Source organism: Acipenser ruthenus, chromosome 5 (assembly GCF_902713425.1).
Source record: "Acipenser ruthenus chromosome 5, fAciRut3.2 maternal haplotype, whole genome shotgun sequence".
In the NCBI taxonomy this organism is placed as follows: domain Eukaryota; kingdom Metazoa; phylum Chordata; class Actinopteri; order Acipenseriformes; family Acipenseridae; genus Acipenser; species Acipenser ruthenus.
In genome coordinates this window covers 50,200,511-50,222,273 of record NC_081193.1, presented here as the reverse complement: position 1 = coordinate 50,222,273, position 21,763 = coordinate 50,200,511, and the positions used below count along the sequence as shown (strand labels likewise).

The window sequence follows — 21,763 nt, the reverse complement described above, 5'->3', positions numbered from 1 at the left end:
TAAAATAGACCATTTAATAAAGTCATTCAATCAAGCAAAAGCACAAAGGACACGCATATTTTGGAATCTTAGACTGTAAAAACTGAAATAGCTGTGAGAAGAATTTTAGTGCCACAAGCAGAGACAGTCTTTATTGAAGACTAGCTGTTACTGTATTGGAGAACTGTTCCTGTGGACTATTGTAACCAAACTATTCTTTTATTTGGCCAGTCTGGTTTGGATCTTTCTAAGACAGCTATTATAACAAGTAACATTACAGCCAGGGAGGGATTTACCCATCATCGGGCCCTACACTTCTGGGCCCCTACCTTCCTATATGAATAACAACAAATAGACGATTATTTTATATATATATATATATATATATATATATATATATATATATATATATATATATATATACATATATATATATATATATATATATATATATATATATATAATCTCACTGGTTGGAAATTCTGGCCTGTGATGGTTAAAGCCTCATCATAGGAAAAAAATAGATTGAACTATTGCCCTAACATCCTTACACCACCGGGCAATAGTCTCCATCTGTCATGTGATTGGTTCATATCACTGTCAGTCCTGTCCCTTTTCAAAGGAACGCCCTCCACTTAAAATGGCTGAATGAAAAAAACATAATACAAAAAACTTGTGGTATGAACTTCAAAAACATGTTCTGTTATTTATTTATTTACATTGTTTAGTTATTTACTTATGCTGTATCAGCTCTATTTAAACAAAATACTGTAAAGCCATAAATATTTGCAAATATTTGGCAAATCACACCCATAAAACCTATTTTGCCCCAGAAATGTTGGCGACCTGTTGTATTGGTAGTAGTATATTACATCATTATATGTACAGCAAGCACTAAGATGTTGCGCTCTACTATGTTACTCTATTGCTGAAACACTCCAAGTTTTTTTTTTTTTTAAACACTCAAACATTGTTTGCATTATGCAATTATCCGAATTAAAATGCAATGTACAAAGGACTTCGGGACCGCACAGCTTTGTGCAATTAAGGAAATTATGCATTTAGCCGATATGCATTTAACCGTATCATACAATCATAGAAAATGATGCACTAAAAAACTATACCAGCTGCATCCTGTGCAGTTTAGCGATTTATGCAATTATAAAATATGCAAATAAGTGGAATCGACTGTATCTATTAGCTTCTATAACTCATCCTCCACCAATCCACCAATTTGTAAAATGTACCATTTTCGGTTTTCAGTAATTATTTATGGTTTTGATCAGAAACGGTAAATTATGCCAAATTCTTGTTATTAATTATGACGAAAGTTTCATGCACACTTCTGAACTGAATGATTGACCGAATCTGACAGAAACAGTTTAATTAAAGCCGGTGTGCTAAATAAATAAATTCGGAAAAACCTGAAGCCTACGTCAAATCCCATAGCGGAGCTTGATAATAACCTTTCCTGATTTACTGAATAAAAATACAACAGTTCGAATACGAACAATAACACCATATGTTGATTGTTATTCAATTTAACAAACTTTTGTCCACTAACTGTTGGTCCCCTATAGTCCACACAAATCTGTATTAAAAACAAAAACCAAAAAAAATACCTATACATTGTTGTGTAGTCAAATCAGGGTTGCCAACCTTACAATTGTGTTTTTACTGGCGTACAGATTTACAGTGACCTTTTTTTTACTGACACTATTTTTTTTTACTGATTTAAAACATATCAGAAACAGTTTTGTGTATTTACATTTCTTTAGGTCTTATTTACTTTTTATGGTCTACACATTTGCAGAATGGATCATTTGCTTCATTGGTCTGAAGCTGGTTCTGTTTTTACGAGCAGTCTTAATTCCTTATGCCTGTTTTTTTAAGGTTTACTTGGCAAATGTTGGAAAATGTGGCTCTCTGCTAGGTGTAGACAAGAGAGCAATTTTGTGCCAGTTTTCATCAGCTGCCAGATCCCGTCAGTCAGTTGTTACTGCATAAATTCCATCTTGGCTATCCAGCATATTTCCAAGAACAATGTGTGGTAAAAGCATTGCAAGCTGGACGATGTCTCCCAAGCTCGCTGAGCTTTGGCGACTTGGTTGCATAATGCGTATGCTAATTTCGGCACAGTATTGTTAATTGGTATTCTTGTTTGATACTTTTCACTGCCATCACAAACGGTGTAGGTATGTGTCATTCAAGCCGATTGGGAAAGCCGCAAAGCAGTACGAAAATGATACCATATTTATTTATCTTTGTTTTTTTTTTTACTGACTGACCTTAAATGTATGGACCTTAAGTCAAATGCAGTTTAACATGGCTTACTTCTTTCTTAATCGCCAATACAGCAAAGATAGTTAGTTTTCCTTGCTTTACTGTTGATCGGAGGTGGTATTTGACACACTTCGTTAAAGAAAATGCTCTTTCTCCAGGGTCGGGGATATGGTTTTCAGCAGTTTATTTCTAATGCCCCCCTTTGCCACTTGCATTCTTCTTCCCATTTCTTGTGTTTATGCCTTGCTGCCCCTGAAAGAGGCATCGTTTGCTGTATTCAAGCAAAATCAAACCGACTGGCCTGGAATTTACTTTGTGTCACCGCATGAAAGTGAGAGAGAGTAAGTTCTGGGTCAGCCAGTTTGATTTTGTGTGAACACCAGTGAGATACACTGCCTTGTTTGGAATGTCAGTAAGTGAAACCTTTTAATTTTGCCCACCCCCCCCCCCCATGACTTAGAGCCTTAGGCAGCTGCATAGTTTGCCTATGCGTTAATCCGGACATGATTACAGCCCTCTGAGTTCAGTCGATTATTCACTGTGTATCCTCTGATTGCAGATAATGTATTTAATAGTTACATTTTGCTTCAAAGCTTATTGTCTCATACAGTTGTTTTTAACATTTTAGAAGGATGATAAGCTTTGGCCCTTAGTCCACATCACAAAACAATCCCTCAGCATTCAGATCAATTCGGCAACATTTTCAGTTTAAGTGGCACAGCACTGAATAGCAGGGTGTTTAGGTTCGGACTGATGAGAAGCTCCCATGGAGCCTGTCAGAACCTGTCTGACTAGCCAAGCCATTGAAACACTGAAACACTATTGGAGTAAAAAAAAAAACCTTGCCTTTTGGAGGAGGAACAACTGTTTTGTACAAGAATTGTGCAAATTACCACTTAAGGCTGCCATGTTTAAAAAAATTGTAATTGTAAAAGTGTAAACTACCTACAGTCAACTGAATTACACTGTTTAAACAATGGACGGAAGGCCTTTTCAAGAAAACAAATGCTGGTATATAAAATGTATAAACAATCTAAAAAAAACCCTGGAAAACCACATTTATTAATAATAACCAGTACATAATTAGGCTAGGAAGGATTAGATTTTTATCGGTAAACATCAATTTAACTGTACATACACACCCGACTTTAATAGCTATTTACAGCTCTGCAAAAAGTTATAGCTCTGGCGTTAGCAAACTGCGAAAAATAATTCTCGGCAATTACTTTGTTAAACCCATTGACAATTTTAAATACCTCTATTACATTGCTGCAAAGTTTGTAAAACGGAAATCACTCAGGCACACACACACACACACACACACACACACACACAATTCCGCACAACTATGAAAATTAAAATCGATAAAAAGAGCTTAAAATAAACATCAATATTATCTGTCAAATTATTTTAAAAAATACAAATCAAATTATGCCAAGCCTATACATAATAAACTTTTCTGATAAAGTAGAAAATGTAAAGTTATTTGCTCACATGTGCTTCTGTGTTGTACAGAGTATTCAGAAACCTCATGGTTAATTAACATACAGTAGGATCTTAAACACACACCAACTGCCAAAGTTTCACTTTTATCAAACATGCTTCAAATCTAAGCAAAACTAAGAAAAAGAAACTTAATTTGTCAGTACAATTGCTTTACATCAACAAAAATGGGCTTTCAATGCAATGCAGTGGGAAGAAAACAACTCTCAATTGAACTTGGCCAACTTTTTTCCTATACCGTCTGTTTTTCCAAAAAGAGAGGAAACATTAATTATTTTAAAATGTTGACTCTTCATAATGATATACACAAAGTAATTTACATTCCACACGCCAGCCTCTGTGTATTCAGTTGGCAGAAAGTTGAGTCCAGCCAGGTGCATTGTGAACTCTGTTATTTAACATGCACTTGTATTCTGCTGATGGCACGTGAGGTGGAGGTTGTTTAATAATAAACCGGAAAGCCATTGAGTCAGTATGCGATTGCCATGTAATGCAAAAAATCTACCGTGGATAACTTGGACTACCTAATGTTACCTAGGTACGGTAAATAAAGTTGAGTGCTAATCAGGATCTGTGAAACAACTCTGTTATGTGATATTTGGTGTACTCATGAATAATATACAGTACATTGAATAATTTGTGCCCTATACATAAGCAATACCTGATTACACTATGTAACACAATTTTTGTTCCTGGGTAGTAAGTGTTATTTCCTAATTGCTTATGCCTCAAAAGTATAGAAAATGGCTATTATTCCCCACAAACTTTGCTTTTGTGACCAGGACAGTGATATTTTGAAATTTACCTATTTCCAATGAGAAAACGGGTGAATTTGTGTCTTTTCGTTCACATAAAGTCAGAAAAAAACAACATATGAATCCAAATTAACATGTATTTATACTAAAGTAATACAAAAATGACTACAAAAGATTTAGAAGCGAGTAGTTTTTCGAGATTTACGATTATACTGTAAATCACTTTCACGAATCAGCCCCCAAATGTAGTTTCCCATCATGTTCTTGTTATACTGTCCTTGGTAGCGGCGTTCAAAGTCGAGTATATCCTGGTGGAAGCGCTCGCCTTGCTCCTCCGAGTACGCTCCCATGTTCTCCTTGAATTTATCAAGATGAGCATCAAGGATATGGACTTTGAGGGACATCCTACAGCCCATTGTGCCGTAGTTCTTCACCAGAGTCTCAACCAGCTCCACATAGTTTTCGGCCTTGTGATTGCCCAGGAAGCCCCGAACCACTGCGACAAAGCTGTTCCAAGCCGCTTTCTCCTTACTAGTGAGCTTCTTGGGGAATTCATTGCACTCCAGGATCTTCTTTATCTGTGGTCCGACGAAGACACCGGCTTTGACCTTTGCCTCAGACAGCTTAGGGAAGAAGTCTTGAAGGTACTTGAAGGCTGCCGACTCCTTATCTAGAGCTCTGACAAATTGTTTCATAAGGCCCAATTTGATGTGCAGTGGTGGCATCAGTACCTTCCGGGGGTCCACCAGTGGCTCCCACTTGACATTGTTCCTCCCCACAGAGAACTCAGTCCGCTGTGGCCAGTCCCGCCTGTGGTAGTGCGCCTTGGTGTCCCTGCTGTCCCAAAGGCAAAGATAGCAGGGAAACTTGGTAAAACCGCCTTGGAGACCCATCAGGAATGCCACCATTTTGAAGTCTCCTATGACCTTGATGCCATCTCAGAAAAATGCAGATATGTATCCACTTAGGCAGCTGGAACTAAACTGAACTGGTGGGCTTAAGGCCCCTGTATTTATACTACTATTTATATTACTGGAAAGTTCTAGAAGTTACTCCAAGTTTACTCAGCACTGAATCTATCTGGAATGTTCTGGAAAATAAGTAAATTTCAAAATATCACTGTCCTGGTCACAAAAGCAAAGTTTGTGGGGAATAATAGCCATTTTCTATACTTTTGAGGCATAAGCAATTAGAAAATAACACTTACTACCCAGGAACAAAAAAAATAAATAATTGTTACACGGTGTTATTTCCACTTACAGTAGGTCTGAAATACTCTATGTATCACATTTTATGGCACCACCATAGCTATACTATATGGCTTTGGCACTGCCCTAAAATTGAATTAATCTAGGCTTTAGTTGTACTGTATTAATAAACATGATGCAGAGCCAGCAGTATGTTTATTTAGAGGTCATTTTTTTCCTTTCTTTACAAAGCATAGATTGACTTTCCCATGTTCCCAAAGTGAGTCACTACGTGTTTTGCTGTTCTGGCCTAGTCTTGAGCTCTAGCAGTTAACCTGGGGCTCTACCTCCAATGTTGTTTTGAACCACACTGCTTTTATTTGTGTGAATGATTGCCCAGACATTTGCAATAAGACAGGAGCTTCTTTCATTGTACATGTAGGAGGAATGATTAGCTCTGAACTTATACATTTTGAAGTATCATTGCTGTGTAATTCTTAGGTTTCTTTCTGGTTCCAATGAACACACATAAACCACATGGACCTCCATTGTCATTGCTAGCCCTGGAGAAAGAATCCAAGCTTCCCGGAAGCGCAACCTCTTGTGGAGCATTGCATCCAGGTTGCATTCAAATAAGGATAAAAAAAAACTGAGAACAGCTTGCCAAAACGACATTGAGTATTTACTGAACTTTTCTAAAAAAAACTTTCAGACACTTTATAGACATATTTTTTCCAGAGAAAAATAGAAAAACAGTCATTTTCACTCCTCTTTTAAACAGTTTTAATGTTTTATTATTTGTGACATTTCTTTTTTTTTATTCTTTCTGAACACTCCAAAGGGAGCACTCATGTGTTTTTTTTGGCATGCAGTTGCAGCGCCATCTCTGTTCTTCCGTTCTTTACATGTTCTTTGGTTTCCTCTGCATCGGTGAATCATTCAGTTTATTTTTCTGTTGTGATCTTTAATATTGCTGGGTACAGAGTAGCATATTTCAAGTTTCTTTCTCTGCAAAGTCTCCGTGCTTCATCAAATGTTCTCCTTTTTTCTGCAAACTCCCATATAGGTCCTGAAAGAGCATGATTTTGTGTCCTTGCCACTGTAAGTTCCCCTTCTCCCTGGACATTTGCATTATTTTTTCTTTATCAGGAAATCTCAGAAATCTTGCAATCAGAAGTTGTGGTCTTTGTCCTGCCTGTGGTCTCGATGTTAGTGAGCAATGTGCTCTCTATTCATATCCGGTTCCCCCTTGCATGTCGAAAATATCTTTTAACATTTTCACTATGAAGGTCGATGTGTTCTTATTTCCCTCCTCTGCTCTCTCAGGTACACCGATAATCCTTATATTTTGACGGCGACTGAAATTTTCTAGGTCCTGCAACTTGTCTCATAGCTTTTTCTGCTGTTTTTCTGTCATTGTGACGGTACTTTCTATGGCCTCCATTTTGTCTTCAATACTTGATATGCGGTCCTCCGCCGTTACCATTCTTCAACACAGGTCAGAAATGTTATTTTGTACAGTTTCTACACTAGTTTTTATGGCAGTGACGTCTTCAGCCACCACCTGTATCATAGCCTGCAACAAAACCTGTACCTTCTTTAATTCTTGACTATTACCGAGTCTGTCTCCGCTCTGATTTCTGTCAAGATGTCGGCCATTTTTTTACCTTTAAGAATGCACAAGCCTTTATTTCAGCTCGGAGAATCCGCAATGAATGAATGATTGCAATTACAGACAACTTAATGAACTATGATGGGCGCTCAGTGCCCGTGAAAGATAAATTTGGCCGGAGGCCTCGTCCGTGGGTGCTAAACGGCTACCTGCGCGAGGCCGGCTGGAAAAAAATGAACAGTTACATGCATCCGAGTGCCGCAGATAGGAAGTGGCTATGGGCCACCTCCCCCCAAAAAGACGAGGGCCGCCAAACCATGAATGAAAAATAATAATAAATGATTAATGCATCCCACAGTGGGGCACTGCCACCTACCCCCCAAATATTGAAAAAAATAATGAAAATGAGCAGCTGAGACACAGCCCAGCCTCTCCGGCCTGACCACTCACCCCGCAGAACTAAATACAAACTGCTCAGCACTCAGGTAAGGAAAAATCCCCTACTCACATATTTTTTATTTTTTAGGAGGAAACCTCAGGGAATCCATGGCTGAGGGTAGCCCTTCCTCCAGGCTCTAAGTGGTCGACTCCCGCTTCCCAGCGCTTGACTGAGTGGCCGAAACAAAAGAAGTGACATGGGAGAATAACACACAGAGCCTTTATGCGCTTGCTGATGACGTGTTGGTTAGGGGTGGATTCTCCTTGCAGAAAAGCAACCAAGTTTACAAGTCTTCTCATAGCAGATCCCGGGTGACAGAAAAAGACTGTGAAGAATCGCTGAGGTTGAGAGAATTAAACAGAGATGGATCCTGGAGCTTCAGTTATGTTATGGCGAAGGAAGATGGCAGAGGAAGGACTGGTTCTTGAAGCTCTAGGAAGAATGAAGGAGACCGTTCTTCAGGAGCGCTGGGCCAGGAGTGGGGATAGAAGGGGGGGGGGGGGGGGGTGCAGGTTCCAACAAATGCGTATAAGAATCCAAGGAGTCATTTGTGGTGGAGAAGCAATGTTGAGGGGCTGAAAATTTTGCTGTATTTTTTTGGGCTCTGTGCACGAAGCATAATGAAATGCCAAGACCAAATGAAAAAGCAAGACAAAATAGGGGCATAACTTGAGGTTTAAACAGGGAGATTGACAGATATTTTGGTGGGATGGAATGTTACAAAAGAAAAAAAAGGGGGAGGGGGTGGTACCTGGATGCGATACTACACAAGAGCTTCTGCTTCCAGGAAGCTCAGGTTCTTTCTCCTGGGCTAGCAATGAGATTGGAGCTTCATGTGAGGAGTTTATCTAGAACTGGAAGAAATCCAATTATAGGTAATTATGACATTCCATCAGCACCTGGTTGTAAAAGCAGCTCACTTTGTTACAAAATCACAATGGGCCTGCGACCGTTTCAATTTGCACTCTATAATCTTACATATGAAGATTACTGTCTTCTACCATGTAAAAAGAGCAGCAATGTGCAGTAAAAACAGTAAAAAAATAGTAATTCACAGAAAAGTATGATTAAGCATGATAAGAAACAAAACATGGTAACTCTAGTCTTTTTTTTAACAAAGGAACACACACACAAAAATGTTTTACTTACTAAATGAAAGAATTGCCTGAAAATTAAATATAATTTATTTTAATTTTATTAAATTACTTTTAATTTGCTAAAAAAAAAAAAATTTAATTGTTACTGTTGTTATTAACACAACCGCTATTTCAAACAGCATACAGAGCCTTACATAAGTATTCACCCCCCTTGGACTTTTCCACATTTTGTAGTGTTACAACCTGGAATTAAAATGGATTTAATTGGGATTTTTACCATTTGATTTACACAACATACTTAACACTTTGAAGGTGCAACATATTTTTTATTGTGACACAAAAGTTAATTAAACAAAAAAAAGACATTTGTTGGTTGCATAAGTATTCACCCCCCTGAGTCAATACTTGGTAGAAGCACCTTTGGCAGCAATTACAGCTATGAGTCTTTTGGGGTAAGTATCTACCAGCTTTGCATATCTGGATCCTGCAATTTTTGCCCATTCTTCTTGGCAAAATTGCTCAAGTTCTGTCAAGTTGGATGGGGACCGTTGGTGAAGAGCAATTTTCTAGTCTTGCCACAGATTCTCAATTGGATTGAAGTGTGGGCTTTGACTGGGCCATTCTAAGACATTCAGGTTCTTGTTTTTAAACCACTCCAGTGTAGCTTTGGCTGTGTGTTTAGGGTCATTGTCCTGCTGGAAGGTGAACCTCCGCCCCAGTCCCAGGTCTCTTGCAGACTGAAACAGGTTTTCCTCTAGAATTTCCCTGTATTTGGCTCCATCAATTTTCCCTCAATCCTGACCAGTTTCCCAGTCCCTGCCGATGAAAAGCATCCCCATAACATGATGCTGCCACCACCATGCTTCACCGTGGGGATGGTGTTCTCAGGGTGATGAACAGTGTTGGCTTTGCGCCACACATAGCATTTTGCGCTAAGGCCAAAAAGTTCAATTTTGGTCTCATCAGACCAGAGAACCTTTTTCCACATGTTTGATGTGTCTCCCACATGCCTTTTGGCAAAATCCAAATGGGATTTGATATGGGTTTTTTTCAGCAATGGCTTTCTTTTCGCCACTCTTCCATAAAGCCCAGCTTTGTGTAGCGTCCGGGTTATAGTTATCCCATGGACGGTTTCTCCCATCTCAGCTGTGGATCTCTCTAGCTCCTTCAGAGTTACCATTGGCCTCTTGGTTGCTTCTCTGACTAATGCCCTCCTTACCTGGTCACTGAGTTTTGGTGGACGGCCTTCTCTAGGCAGAGTCACAGTTGTGCCATATTCTTTCCATTTTTTAATAATGGATTTAACAGTGCTCCGGGGGATGTTCAAAGTTTGGGATATTTTTTTATAACCCAACCATGATTGGTGCTTCTCCAGAACTTTATCCTGGACTTGTTTTGATAGCTTTGGTCTTCACGATGCTGTTTGTTTAGCTATGCTCTCTAACAAACTCTGGGGCCTTCCAGAAACAGGTGTATTTAATCTGAGATCATGTGACACTTTAATTGCACACAGGTGGACTCCATTCAACTAATTATATGACTTCTGAAGGCAATTGGTTGCACCAGAGCTTATTTAGGGGTGTCACAGGAAAGGGGGTGAATACTTATGCAATGAAGACTTTTCAGTTTTTTATTTGTGAAAAATTGAAAAATATGCAGATTTTTTTCCTCACTTCGACATGATGGACTATTTTGTGTAGATCACTAACAAAAAATCCTAATTAAATCCATTTTAATTCCAGGTTGTAACACTACAAAATGTGGAAAAGTCCAAGGGGGGTGAGTACTTATGCAAGGCACTGTATGTATATCAGTTATATCAGTCTTGCATGCAGCCAAAATGCTGCAAGAATAAAATACAAGGGAGAAACAAACAATAGCACAACTAAAAACAGATACAGGTAACAGTAACAGATTTGGAATTAACATCACTATACAAGAAAATATTTCCCACTTAAGATATTACTAGATATTTTATTATTTTTCTATCTTTACCTTCTTAAAAATGTCTTAACAAAATCAAAACTGTTAACATTCAATATATTGCGATAGAGGGGGTTGAGATTAAGGGGAGGTTTTTGACTGTAATGAGCCGAGCCGAAAGCAATCAGTAATATCTTGCAACGTCCTTTGTGCAAGGGCATTACTGTGATTATAAGTAGACTAATCCGTCTGCAGTGGGACCAGAGTAAGAGCGGATATGTAAAAAGTCAGATGAATGAATGCTGCTTAAATACCATTATACACAGCTGTAACAATTACTATATTCACACAATTATTGTTTTGAGATTCAGCTTTTATTAGGGAGCTCCCCTAAATCCGTTGTTTAGAAAGGTACAGGGTATTAATGCTTATGACAGAGTAGCCGTCTGCCATGTGTGTGCGTGCATTCGCTGCTGAGTGACAGGCAGGAGAATGAGAGAGGTTGACATTGATACACCCAGCAGGCGAGCAGGATTTATTTACATATCAACACATTGAACAGCTCACGTGACACTACCAGCAATGGCGGAGCACGGAGCACATACAACACAGTGTACGAAAACTGGTAGGATCTACAATATCTGATCTAATCTTCTCTGTTCAATAATAGACTAATGTTGCTGAAGAGGTTGATCATGGCGGATACACGACAGATTACTGTAATGGAAATGTAGATCATGATCTTTGTGTACTACACTGTATGTAATCATTATATTTGGCAGTGATACAATTTACGACAGGTTGCCAGAGAATTTGACCAATAGGGTTGCAAGTTTCTCGTCCATTGACTACTGTATTTTTAAGTGAAACAAAAAGCAAAATACCAATGTATCTGAACCTGCAAGAAACTAGATACATGTAGGGGCTATTAAATGAGCCTCCTGGGTTATTTATTTGAATATTTATAATGTCAACTGGTGTTAACTAAGCACAGTGGCAAATGCTTTGTGAATATGGGCAATAGACTATAAATAAAATATGACCCATGGACTTTGTAAACAAAACTGATACCTATTTTTCTATTCACTTCCTTTTATATATTATTCCAATTGCTTATATTGCAAGACACTGCTGTCTGTTTTATGTGTATTTATGGTGAAAAGGTACATTATGTAACCTTGGTTGATGAGAACAGCAACTTAATTATGAACATCTGCAGTTGTATTTTATTTTAACATTTTTTTTTTTTACCATCAAGATGTGATTATTTTGAAATGGGATGTCATTAGTGTACTATTATAATAGTATAACCCTAGAAGAACCCTTAACAGACCACAGCATTATCAGCAAAGGTAACACTAGATTTGGAACAGTTATTGCTCAAATGGTCCTGATACAGTAGCACACTGGTACTGATATGGTGCCATGGTACTTCAATTAATCTTCAATGTATATTGGTTGATACCATTAAGATACATTGTCAACATTTTAAAATGTTACCAAGGGGGTGCCATTCTACCCAATGGCTCGTAGCTTTGTAGCTGCACTTGTACTATTGCCTGTTAGAAATCAACCATGGTGCTGTCCTGCATTGCACTTAAATACTTTTGGTACTGATAATTATACCAACACAGAAAATGAGCATTTTTATATTCAAATAAGATGATTGATGCAGTCATTGTAATTTAAATAATTTATTTACCACTAGAGCACCACAACAAACATACCATGTGTTAAAATACATTGCAATGGGTCAACAAAACATAACAATGCTGTTTTCATTTAACGGTTCAATTCCATGCTGCCCATATGACTTTATTGTTGATAGAAGGAAATAATGTTACCCCCAACCCTCCCTTCTAAGTGCTGTATTTCTCCATGTCCATTGTTTACTAAGGGAAAATAATAAATGCCTATTAATAAAAAACAAAACAAAAACAAGTTTTTTTTAAACTTACGGAGGAAAAAAGCATTACAATACTATCAGTGCAATTCTGTGAAAGAAAGTACGTTATCCTAATGAGGAAGAACAATGACAAAGGAAGGCACTCAAACAAACAAAGAGAAGCACTATACAAAGAGAAGCACTATACAAAGAGAAAGCAATCAAAGTGTACAACAGTTGGCTGCGTCCAGCGCAATCAAGTATAGTTCTACAAGTGTGGCATCCATCTCAATCTAAACAAGAGACCAGATCAAAGAAATGTCCTTTTAGTGCCATTTGTCAGGTTTCTAACCCTTTATGATTCTATACACAAAGGTATTACATAATGAAACGTGAAGGTGTTGCATTCCAGGACCCCGATAGACAAGAAGTAAAACAAAACAAAAAAAGCCTGTGTGACATGTTGAAAAGTATAGGAGATGCAAAAAGGAGTTTTCTTTAGGGGTTTATAGAAACATTTCCTCCGAGTCTGCTATTCTTTTGGAGTTATTTGTTTAACACATACAGCCTAAATGATCCCTCGGATAGTTGGAACTGCATATACTGACAGGCTTTGTCCACACTGAACATCAACCAACCTTCAATATTATGGGGTCAGGTTTATGCCCTTTAGTACTAAAGTAGTACGTTGGCCTTTTCTTTGTTTTATAACAATTAGTTCTGGATATTTATATCAACCGTTGCTTCCTTCTTAAAATATTTCTCAATTGGATCTTTGTATCAGCATTTATATTCAGATCACAATTTGTAAATAGCTGTTTCACAATCACAGCAGAATATATATACTTCTACAATACTATACCGCATCCACTTACAAGTTACACCGCTGCTTTTAAAACTACTAAAGGTTGTTAAACTTCCTGGGTCAATTGCAGCGTACAAGTGATTTAGTCCACATCAAGTGGACTAAAAGCAGACAAGAAAATACTGCAAATCTGTATTAACTTAATCCTGATTTCAGCGTACTAAACATATATCCCGTAATTGGTTTAACTGATCGGAACAGGTTAGACCGATAATGAGGACTAACCTACAACTGTGGCCAAAAGTTTTGCAGCACTCTATAGAATTATCTAATTTTGCTTCATAGTCGAATGAAACCTGCTGAATAATGTTACATTCATATATTAAATTACATACAGCTTTGTAGTTTTTTATATACTTCATGAAAATCTGACAAAAATAAATAAAATATGACATTTCGAAAGCTAGCATGAAATACTGTACTACTATTAAGGCTTATTAAAATATCTAAATTATGTCTAAATCCTAAAATCCTAGGTTATGCAAAACTTTTGGCCATAGTTGTATAAACCCTTCTCTACTAATCTGATATGCAGAATTCAATGTCATAAATATATAAAGGGATCCCTGTACAAAAAGAAAGACACATTTTTATTACACCAGTGTGATTCACGCAAACATATTTAAGTAAAAATAAATCTAATGTCTTTTTGTGCACATTTCAAACTGGCAGGTCATTTTAAGCTGCCAACATTGCTGCATAGGCACAGAACAGTTTAATTGCGTGATAATGGACAATTTGTTGTTTATAGTTAAAGCATATTAACTGACATTTGATTGTATAAAACTGAAAACGGTATCAAAGGTACATGCACAATAAGTGTATTTTAAATGTAGGGTCTATATATATATATTGACTTATTGTTCGATACTTTGTTCTCACGGATCTGACAACCTGAATGTAACGGGCATAAGAAATGTGCGGAAAAAAGTTTTCAGATGTACTAGTCATTTCAAGTGAAAATGCAGCTGTCTGGAAATGCTTAGGGTGAGCAAGCATACTAACTTAGTCTTATCGTTCACAGTACTAAATTAATCCACTTGAACAGGATCATCAGGAATCTGATTTGGTACGCTGCAATAAGGATCTTGTTTAGTCTGATTTAGCAGATGATCAATCTATGATGATTAATTTCTGGTACGCTGCAATCAGGACTACAAGGTGTACTAACTTTAGTCCAATCAAGTGTACTAAACCTGCATAATCCACTAGTTAGATACATTAAGTGGACTAAATTTGGTACGCTGCAATTGACCCCCTTTGTTTAATCCAATTTTGCCTCTCTCAACTACCAAACACCCCCTAGCCTTTAAATAGGACCTGCTGTCATGCTGCAGTTTTTCAGCATAATAATGATCCAGTCCACTTAGCTGCATGTGTGAATGGCTGGTTTGAAGAGCATGGTACTGTGTCCTTGTACCTGAACGGGCCATTCAGTCTCCTGCCCTGAACTCCACTGTCGATTTAAGGCATGTTACTCTGTTGCATTCATAATGATTTGAAACAAGCCCTTCAGGAATGGCCACAGATTCCAGCATTTACAGTCTATGCAGTTTTGACTATAATATGTTTTTCCACAGAGATCTTACAGAACATCTATGATAAAGGTGTCCAATCCTGCTCCTGGAGGGCCGGTGTCCCTCCTGGTTTTTGTTCCAACTGTACTAAATTACTTATTTGGACCAATTATTACCGATTATTGTTCTAATTAAGTAATTTAGGGCACAGTTAGAACAAAAACCAGGAGGGACCGGCCCTCCAGGACCAGGATTGCCCACCCCTGATCTACGAGGCGTGTAATAGGGGTAGTTGCAGTAGTAAGTTTTTGATTTACACAATGACATTCATACAGAGGGGACATAAACATTAAGTACTTTTAAAGTTTGAAGCTCTGCTCCACAGTGTAACAAATAACATGGGGGATAACTGGAGTCCACAAATACAAGAAAAGTTAAAATTCTACACATTTATTATAATAAAAATCTAAATTCCTGGTATAGCGGACTGTTTTCTAGACCAAACAATTTGCCTTATTTTTATTATTATCTTATCATCAACCATAATGTACTATAAGAGAAGTTGGACTTTTAAACAGATGTAGTTCAGTATATTACATGTTTCACTGCATTTTAAAAAGACAGCTTGGAAACACTTGGGAACTGGCATTAGGGTCAATAGCCAAGCATTTTAGTAACCCATTCAGTCATTCAAATCCTAAAGTGAATGTATTACATAAAAATAACAAATACAAATGGCTTGTGTTGTAAGGAGTTCCTAGGATGCCAATTGCATAACAATACAGAGAGAGATTAGATTAGGTGTGACACCTACACAGCGCTTTTCAGGAACATGGGATTCTTCCATTTATTTCACATATTAACACTTACAAATTCTTCCAGTGTTTACAAGGTTCTGTTTCTCCTCTATCTCACTAACATAGTAGGTGAAGCATAGGAATTAATGCCTTCGAAATGCTTTGCTCCTGTTGATTGTAAAGATTCTTCCAAACAGACTAGTACCATGTGTTGTGATTTTTTTCTTTTTTAACATTGATGTACCCAGGATTTTCAAAAGTTTTAACTGCACTTGCAAGACTTGACGATCATATTTGACAACTGTTCGATTTTGGGAGTTTTTCCGATATAATACAGGATAGTAAGAGGTTCTAAATCTTGAGATACACAGCATGGAGAGGCAGAGGCTTCAGGATTTATCGTGTTATACAAACTGAGCACCTGAAAAACAAACAAACCAAAAACAGAAATTAAAACTCATCTGAAATAATAATAATATATCATCACTGTTACAGAATTCAGTAGCACTGGTTAGTAAATGTGCATGTTGACATACTGTGTGTGCTGGCAAATGCATGTAAAAAGCATTATTTGATTTAGCTATTTTACCAAGGAACTGTGTGCTAATGTTTTGAGGCGCAGGGGGATATATTAGTACATTATGTCATTACCACAAAGTAATTAATGCAACTATTAGGTAATTGTTTTAGCACTACTTAGGAACTACTTTGGAATTAATGTTACCAAAGTAAACGGCACATACATACCCATTGAAATAGTGATTACAAACTATGAATTATACCAGATTGTGAGTTCAATTTCAATTTTAAGGAGGTATAAATAAGATATAAACACAACTATGTGCTCTTTATAAGCGTAATGTGTAACAAACATACGTTTTCAAATATGAATGACAGTAATTACTAAAGAGGATATTTGATGATTATTAATAATAATAATAATAATAATAATAATAATAATAATAATAATAATAATAATAATAATAATAATAATAAATGGCACCTGTTTTATTTCCTGGTTCTATGACACAGTATGTGTTTTAAATAAGGTATTTGACCATTTTACTAATGTAGCAGGGGTGTGTACCCCTATGCCTTGGAAATTAAATAGTGTCATAAATCAGGGAAAAACAACATAAAAATGGCATAGGTTTTTTTGGTTAAATCCACCTTAATGCATCTTGCAAACACGTTATGACATTCACCTTCTGTTCCCTGAGCTTCATGTCTGCTTATGTTTTCAATAATAAGTTTCAACTGCTCCATTCAACTGAAGCCTAATTTGCACCACATAATATATACTATACATAAAAAGACTTTGCAAAAAAGGTTACTGCCCCATCTTTTTTTAAACAATTTAATGAGTAAGACATTGATGACTTACTTGTGGAGATAATCATTTCTTAAAAGGTGTTCCTAACAATCCAATGGTTTTGTTTTCCCCCTAACAAACGATTTTCACATTTATAACTACAGTTAACTGCCAACTGTTCCATTTTACCCTGAATGCAAGAAATAACAGTACATTTCTGTGGAAAATGATTAGGCATTCTATGGCCTTAAGGCTGCTACTCACTAGACGCGATGCGACAAGCAAAACTGTGCAGCGATGCGACAAAATGAATAGAATCTATACTTCTGATAAGTACCACAGGTGACACGACAGGCGACGCCGACACCAGCATGACACTGGAGCGAATATAAGTAATAGTAGGTAGTAAATGTCCAACATTTACACTGAAGACCTAGTATTTTCGGCCCTGTTCCTTTACCTCACATTATCAGTGTAGCACTAAAACCTTGCCAATTAAACCATTAGGCACATCCATAACTTCAAACAAGGAGAAGCAGCCCCCACCCAGTGTAGTCTTCATTCTCATACCCATTGTGAAGAGTCAAAGGGTTTCGGTTTGCAATTCAGCCTCCCAACAGCAGAAGACATCGAATCAACCCAGGGCTTCCCTCACCAAGATCACGTGACCGGGACGTAAGTCACCTTTGTGGGTGCGCCATCTTGGTGAGGGGTGGAAGTGCAAGTATGTAAATTCCTGCCACTCGAGTCATGTGACTGTTTTGTTTTTGTTCCTATTCTTTTTACTCGGTACAACCTGACCTGTGGCAGAGTAAAGGACATACGAGCCTACCGTTCACTGGACAGAGAAGGCAGCACCAGAACAATCCAGTGTTCAACTTTTTGTTTATAGTTTATCCCTCAGTGCAATCCCCTCACGGTTTCCTTTTATTTTTATAAATAAACCTTCTTTGTTTTGCCACATTCAGTACTCTCTGGACTGTCTGTGCTGTATATACACCTCATCGTTCACACCCCTCTACTGACATATGTTTTACTGACCTTGCTATGTTGAGTATCTGCACTCCATAAATATGGACAGGCCCCTGCACAGAAATTGGCATTATATCCTTTGGGTTCGTGAATCCATTTCCAACCAAGATCCCTCTTAAAGTCGATATATAATGGGCGTAAGCAGCAGTTGTCCTGTACATTCCTGTTTATAAAAAAAGAGTAAAGTTTGAGAAATAGGGAATCTGCTATAGGCAAGGTGTTTCAAATGAGGTTGTGAAACCCCCTTAGCTTTTTGTGATAAAGTTGGTCCTGTAATTAGCAGAGAGATCAACGGCAGAGTGCAGCAGCATTATTTTATTCAGAGAACATAATGTGTTCGAAGACAGCGCCCAATGTTTTATTTTTTATTTATTTTTTAATATATATATATTTTAACATGTGTTTCATACATTGTTTCTTGGGTTATTTATTGTACAGAAAAAATATCAGTTATGATTTCATCTGCGATAATTCTGTTGTCATCAAGCTGACTGCTACCACTAGTGAGTGTTATTTTGCTATAACTAATTTGGGCAAAGCAACATTTCTTTAATTTAGTCTCCCCTCTCTTTTGATAGACAGCAGTGGTATTTAAAAAAAATTGAACCACTAGCTAGGGAGAAAGTTGCAATTAATGACAGTTAAAACTGATAACTAATACCTGAGAATGTTGTCCAAAATCAATATATACACATACACATATCTATTTGCAGTAGATATTATTTAAAAAGACTGATGTTTATGAGAACATTCCTCATCCATACCTAGAACAATATGCAGCATCTAAGGCACGTTTCTTCCTTCGGCCACTTTGCTGAGACTCAAGTCTATAGGATGGCAGCAGCATCAGTAAGAGATGAGGAGTTTTCCCATTGAATTTCCTCTTCTTACTGCTATAGTTATCGTCAATTCCTTAAAGTGATATATTAAAATAGGAGTTAGCATTCTAATGCTTTATAACATTTAGTAGGATTCAGGGGCATCATCAATCATATAGTTCTACAGCCTTAATATACTGAAGGGTTCCGAATGAGAATAAAATGAGACACAGAGTGCAACATAACAATGAATGATACATACTTTAACAGCTGTGCCAGAAATTGAGTATATGAAACGTTTGTATTTGCTCTGCAAATGATTAATCTGCCAGCTAAGCCTCTACATTTTCTAAACTACAAGTCCTTCTGCCCCCTGGTAAGACCAATCTCACGCTTCAATTAAAGTGGTCAATCCCTAAATCACATCTACAGAAACACCCCACGTGGATTCTGAATCCTGCTGGAAAGCCATTTCTTTTCAAAATAAATGTTTGTAAATGTTATCAATTCAAAACATATTTAAAATCATATTAATTACGTTACTTGAATTTTTGCATATGCTGACAGTTTGTACTTTACAATACTTGCACAATGCTTTACTAGACATTTACAATGCTGTTTTTTTACTGTAATACACCACAATTTATTTATTAAGATACGCTGATGAGGTTATGCCATTATTCATCTTTCAATATTAAAATTCATGATGTTGCTTTAAATGCTGTATTTACTGAAAACTTTATTTTTACTGAAAATTAAACAAGTGATGGGGATATTTATAGCAAAGCTGTTATTGGAGACTTCCAATAAAACTAAATGCAATTGCATAAATTCACTGTGGTGTGTCTTTAAGCCCCAAATAATGCATATGATTGAGATAATTACCTGCAAATCTTGCCTCTAGTTCTTCACTCTTATTTGGTATGATGTAATTGTTTGAAGGTACAAATGTACAACACGGGCAGTGCAAGCTTATCTTGAATCCATTGTTTCTATCTGAAAAAATACAAATTGTTTTAAAATAATCGTGTTTTTTTTTTGTTTTTTTTTTTAACAACCCTTAATTTGTTCATGGTGCATGTGTTGCTGATGCTTATTATTATGACAAATACAAATTACCACATCAACACACCAGATCCTGATAAGGTCATTTATTTACAGGTGATACTAAAGTAAACTGAAATTCAGTGACAAACATTTGTAGTCTTTTTCAATGTCTTCAAATGTTGTAACGATATTCACGATATATATTATTTTGGATTGAGGACTCCACCCCTGATTGATAGAGGAAAAGACCATTACTTGGCAGCTATGGCAGCTGTTGACCTTGAGAAGTACTGTCAATCCCCAGCATAGTAAGCAGGCTAGGAGCTCTGGTTTCAGGGTTACCATTATGAAAAATGTATGTGTGTGGATAGGGATCTGTGTCTGCTCGGAGTTGTTTTTCTTTTCCAATGTACACGTGTAACGTCATGAGTTGAGCATTACAAAAGCCCAACATTTAGGGGAAAGGTCATCTCTACAGCAAACTCAATTCAAATAATTTTCATTAGTTCTCACCTCTGTGAAGAAGCCATTCACTCACAGCTTCTGTAACATCAAAAGACAGCCATTCCCCTTCCGCTCTTGTTCTCACTACCTTACTGTCAATATAGCGCTGGGTCGGTGACGTTAGCTCTTTGTGGCCAACAATCTGCAATGGAAAAAGAGGGGGTGTTTAACAGTGGTTTACAATCCTGCTGTTAGTAGCCAAAGGGCAAGGTGTTTGAAAATATTTTGCTTTCGAAACCAATGCATTGATCAACTTCAGTGATATTATTATTTATTTCTTAGCAGACACCCTTATCCAGAGTGACTTACAATTTTTACAAGATATCACATTGTTTTTACATACAATTACCCATTTATACAATTGGGTTTTTACTGGAGCAATCTAGGTAAAGTACCTTGCTCAAGGGTACAGCAGCAGTGTCCCCAGCTGGGATTGAACCCACGACCCTCTGGTCAAGAGTCCAGAGCCCTAACCACTACTCCACACTGCTGCCCTGATTATACAAGTAGTAATCACTAGGGATGTGCTTATTCTTACACTATAGACCTGCTTTTGCCACCATGGTCAAACTGGTTCTATATAATGGTTCTACATTGTCAACAGCAGTGGCATACAACAGGGGGCACTGAACTTTGGTCCCTGTTTTTAAAGAATGAATAATAAACTAGCAAGAAACAACTCAGAACAATAATTTACCTGTTATTTTTTTCAAACAAGCCCTAGCTATATGTCAATGTACTATGTGACTATTAGAATTTAAGAACATTTGCTTAAAGCACTTATTCACAAGTAAAAAAAAATATTTTGAAAAATCAAACCAAAAGGCAAACAGAATTGTTTATTCCCATTTTAACAGGACGTCACCTCAATAGCACAGCAACCAAACACCTAGGAAACAACTCGCATTTCAGTTCAGCGTAAATTAAACTGGTGCAATAATAAGCTACTCCAAAACATACATATGTGTCTTCCAGATAACAATCCAATTCATTACAAATATGAAGAATACAACAAGACTTGGGTTCTTTATGCAGTGTTTCATAAGAAAAGGCATTGGAAATGCATATTACATAGATGGTGGACATAGGAATACTGCCCTATTTGTATTACTTGGGAATATACACCTGGAAGCATATTTAAGTATCAGGAAACCAGTGGGTACAGAACTTATGGTATTCAGGCACTAAAGGACAACAACTTGAACAGA

General features: G+C 37.2%; 1 protein-coding gene across 1 annotated transcript in view; it reads right to left on the bottom strand.

Annotated features, from left to right (window-relative positions):
- Positions 1-12,381: 12,381 nt before the first annotated feature.
- LOC117402519 (transforming growth factor beta-2 proprotein-like) overlaps positions 12,382-21,763 on the bottom strand; it is a 45,298-nt gene continuing 35,916 nt past the window's right edge. Inside the window, exons 3-7 of the mRNA XM_034003742.3 lie at positions 20,565-20,697; positions 19,890-20,000; positions 18,951-19,098; positions 18,196-18,349; positions 12,382-16,263 (exon numbers count right to left, since the gene is read on the bottom strand). Of these exons, the coding sequence (XP_033859633.1) occupies positions 16,105-16,263; positions 18,196-18,349; positions 18,951-19,098; positions 19,890-20,000; positions 20,565-20,697 (705 nt within the window). The 3' untranslated portion in view covers positions 12,382-16,104. The remainder of the gene's footprint in view (positions 16,264-18,195; positions 18,350-18,950; positions 19,099-19,889; positions 20,001-20,564; positions 20,698-21,763) is intronic.